The sequence below is a fragment of the Egretta garzetta genome, unplaced genomic scaffold (genome assembly GCF_000687185.1).
Source record: "Egretta garzetta isolate BGI_Z169 unplaced genomic scaffold, ASM68718v1 scaffold397, whole genome shotgun sequence".
NCBI classification, from domain to species: Eukaryota; Metazoa; Chordata; class Aves; order Pelecaniformes; family Ardeidae; genus Egretta; species Egretta garzetta.
In genome coordinates, this window is record NW_009260493.1 from 8,992,767 (window position 1) to 8,996,158 (window position 3,392).

Here is a 3,392-nt window from a genome sequence, read left to right on the forward strand (position 1 = left end):
CATGGTGTACCGGAGCGGCGAGTCCTTCCAGAGCAGCTGCAAGTACCAGTGCACCTGCCTGGACGGGGCGGTGGGCTGCGTGCCCCTCTGCAGCATGGACGTCCGCCTGCCCAGCCCGGACTGCCCCTACCCGCGCCGCGTGAAGCTCCCTGGAAAGTGCTGTGAGGAGTGGGTCTGCGACGAGGCCAAAGAGCAGACTGCCGTGGGACCCGCTCTTGCTGGTGAGTGGGGGTCCCTCTGCGGATGGCAGCCCGGGGGGAAGGGGCACCCTGCATGGAGGCTGAAGGCAGCGGGACAGGTTGACTGGAGGAGCGTAGCAGTCAGTGGGGCACCCCACAGATAAGCGCGGGTGTCTGAGTTTCTAAGGAAGGGGAGGAGAGCCTCTGGCAGGGCAGGAGATCAGATGGTGGTCTCATCCTGGTTTTCTGTCCCCTGCAGCTTACAGACTGGAAGACACGTACGGTCCAGACCCAACAATGATGCGCGCCAACTGCCTGGTGCAGACCACGGAATGGAGTGCTTGCTCCAAGACCTGTGGCATGGGCATCTCAACCCGGGTCACCAATGATAACGCCTTCTGCAGACTGGAGAAACAGAGTAGACTGTGCATGGTCAGACCTTGCGAAGCAGACCTGGAGGAGAACATCAAGGTAAATAGTCTCATCTTAATGTACGATGTACTAGCATGCTTCCATCCACTAGCAAAAGCCCAGTGTCTTACCAAAAAATGTGTAGTTCTGACAATCAGTTTCAAGTGGCTTACCTTGAAATTTGAGTTTTGTCCCAGTGACAAATAGTTTACAGCTACGCGCCCTTCATTTTCTCTCATGCTATAATATGGCACTATGTGAGACACTCGTGCTTAATGAAAAGGTAGTGAGGACTAGCGTGTCTGCTTGCCCTTAGCTTGCAAACTTAGTGCTGTGTGAAAGCCTACCTTCTAAACGTTTTGTATTCACCTGTCTCCTAACAGAAAGGCAAAAAGTGCATTCGCACCCCCAAAATCTCCAAGCCCATCAAGTTTGAGCTGTCTGGCTGCACCAGCGTGAAGACCTACAGAGCTAAGTTCTGTGGTGTCTGCACCGACGGGCGCTGCTGCACACCCCACAGAACGGCCACCCTCCCCGTGGAGTTCAAGTGCCCCGATGGTGAGATCATGAAAAGGAAAATGATGTTCATCAAGACCTGCGCGTGCCACTACAACTGCCCTGGAGACAATGACATCTTTGAGTCTCTGTACTACAGAAAGATGTATGGAGACATGGCATAAAGCCAGAAGAAGACGCTAACTAGATTCTCAACTTGAACTGATTTGCATCTCATTTTGTAAACATGATTCAATAGCACAAGGTATTTAAATCAGTTTCTTTTTCATTTCAACAAACTGCTCCATGTGACGTAAGACAATTTTTCTACTGACCCCAAATGGTGGTTTGAAGAAGAAGGTAAAACGGACAGTGGGACCACAGCAAGACACAGCTTCAGAACACGCTGTTTGTGAGGTGGCGTGAAAGGCTTAAGGGAAATGGGCAGGAAAAGCAGAGTCAAGCAAACGTTCCCTTAATGTGGTACAGCGTGCTTCATCTAGTAGTGCAATTGAGGAGGAGACCGTTAGCACGTTTGCTGGCGCTGGTTTAGTGCCAGCAGCAGCTGGAATGCAAACCCTCGCCCAGCAAAGTGCTAAGTAGAAGGTGTTCTGTTAGTCAGGACAGTAATGTTTCAGCTCTGACACTCTGATTCATATGGCTTGGTCGACGAGAATCAGAATCATGTCTATTAGACTGGACAGCTTGTGGCAGTTAATTTACCTGTAACAAGCTACTTTTTATTAATATTGTAAATACTGTGTGTGTATATATATTTGTACAGTTATCTAAATTAATTTAAAGTTTTGTGCCTTTGTTCAATGCTTTGAAATTTCAATGATAGCCTTCTTTTTTGGAACAAGATAGGTAGGATTTAAAGCTTATCTGACAATGCATTCAAAGCATGAAATAGATACTCTAGTGGAAATTGTTGAGACGGGGCCAAATGGTGAGTTGAGATCAAGATGGAGAGTATTAGAGTTGAGGTGCCCATATCCTTACAGAGCACTCGTCTGGCAAAATACATTGACTTCCATTCTATTGGACAAGTGGCTTTAAGAAAAATGGCTCTGCTGTAGCTCATCGGTCTTTCCACTCGAGCATTTGTTTCTTTCTTTGACTATGGCTCTTTGGACAGTTTATTTGTTGAGAAGTGTGACCAAAAGTTACATGTTTGCACCTTTTTAGTTGAAAATAAAGTATTTATATTTTTTATATAAATGGCTTGGTATTTCATTTACCTTCAGTCTCGCTATTACTTTACATATTCCTAAAAGGGCTTGGCTTTGCTCCAGATGAAAATCAAGTAATGCGTGGTTAGGTTTTTTTTGTCCAGAAGCGCATACACTCATAATTAAGCTAATGATTTATGGTTACTTATTCTGTTACTAGTGAACCAACTGTAGTTTGTTACTCTTCTGAATTTAGAATGGAGGGCAGGGCCAGGCTTGCTTTGTCAAGCTGGGTATTGCATTAGAAAGTGCAGCAGGTTCCTCATGCATCACATGTGGTGGCTTTAAAATGAGCCAGCTGGTCACCATGTATTCAACTCCTGCTATAATACTCCATGCAACATACTTAATTTCGTTGAAATGTTCCACCGGTTAAGATGTGTTTCCAGCTAAGGTAAGGAAAATGATTTTTAAAGTATCTGTATTAGTTAGAGTCAGGAGCCACTTTAGAGTCAAATCCGGAAGTCCAAAATTTGGTAAAATTCTCAGTGAAGAGCTGACAGGTTGTATCATAAAAACCACAGAACAATACAGGGCCTCTTAAGATCTTCCGATTTAACCTTCATGCAGGGTAGGGCTAACTTGGATGTGGTTTTACTTGAATTAAGACCTTACTATGGTGTGGAAGACGGCACTGAACTCAGATGGCAAATGCCTGAGTTACCTTCCCACGTGATGAGTGGGGGCAAATCATTTTACATGACAGTTCTGTCTGTAAAGTGTCCATTGATTCAAACTCTTGCAGGCTGACAGATGAGAAGCATTGTAAGAGCTACACATTTTGATAATGGTCCAAACATTCTTCTCAGGTAAGCAAAAAAACAGTGTGAGGACAGTTGTGAGTCACTTCCCTTGTCCCCCTAACGCTAAAAGGAAAGCTTCACTCCGGTGCTAGGTCCTACGTGAATAACAGACTTTATTTTGTCCCTTTATTAAGACGAGGGGATTCGCTGAATTGAAAATTAACCTTTGCACTGGAAGCATTAGTTCTTGTTTTCAGAAAAAAACACATACTCTCCAACAAGAATCCTTTTCAGGCAAAAAAATTCAATCTGGAATTTCCTGGTGGTGAAAG

The 3,392-nt window shown here is 45.1% G+C and overlaps 1 protein-coding gene across 1 annotated transcript; it reads left to right on the forward strand.

Annotated features, from left to right (window-relative positions):
- The first annotated feature begins 1 nt into the window (after window position 1).
- CCN2 (cellular communication network factor 2) lies at window positions 2-1,270 on the forward strand. Its single transcript, XM_009644360.2, has 3 exons — window positions 2-221; window positions 439-650; window positions 974-1,270. The coding sequence occupies exons 1-3, from the start codon at window positions 2-4 to the stop codon at window positions 1,268-1,270; spliced, it is 729 nt and encodes a 242-aa protein (XP_009642655.1).
- Window positions 1,271-3,392: the final 2,122 nt, after the last annotated feature.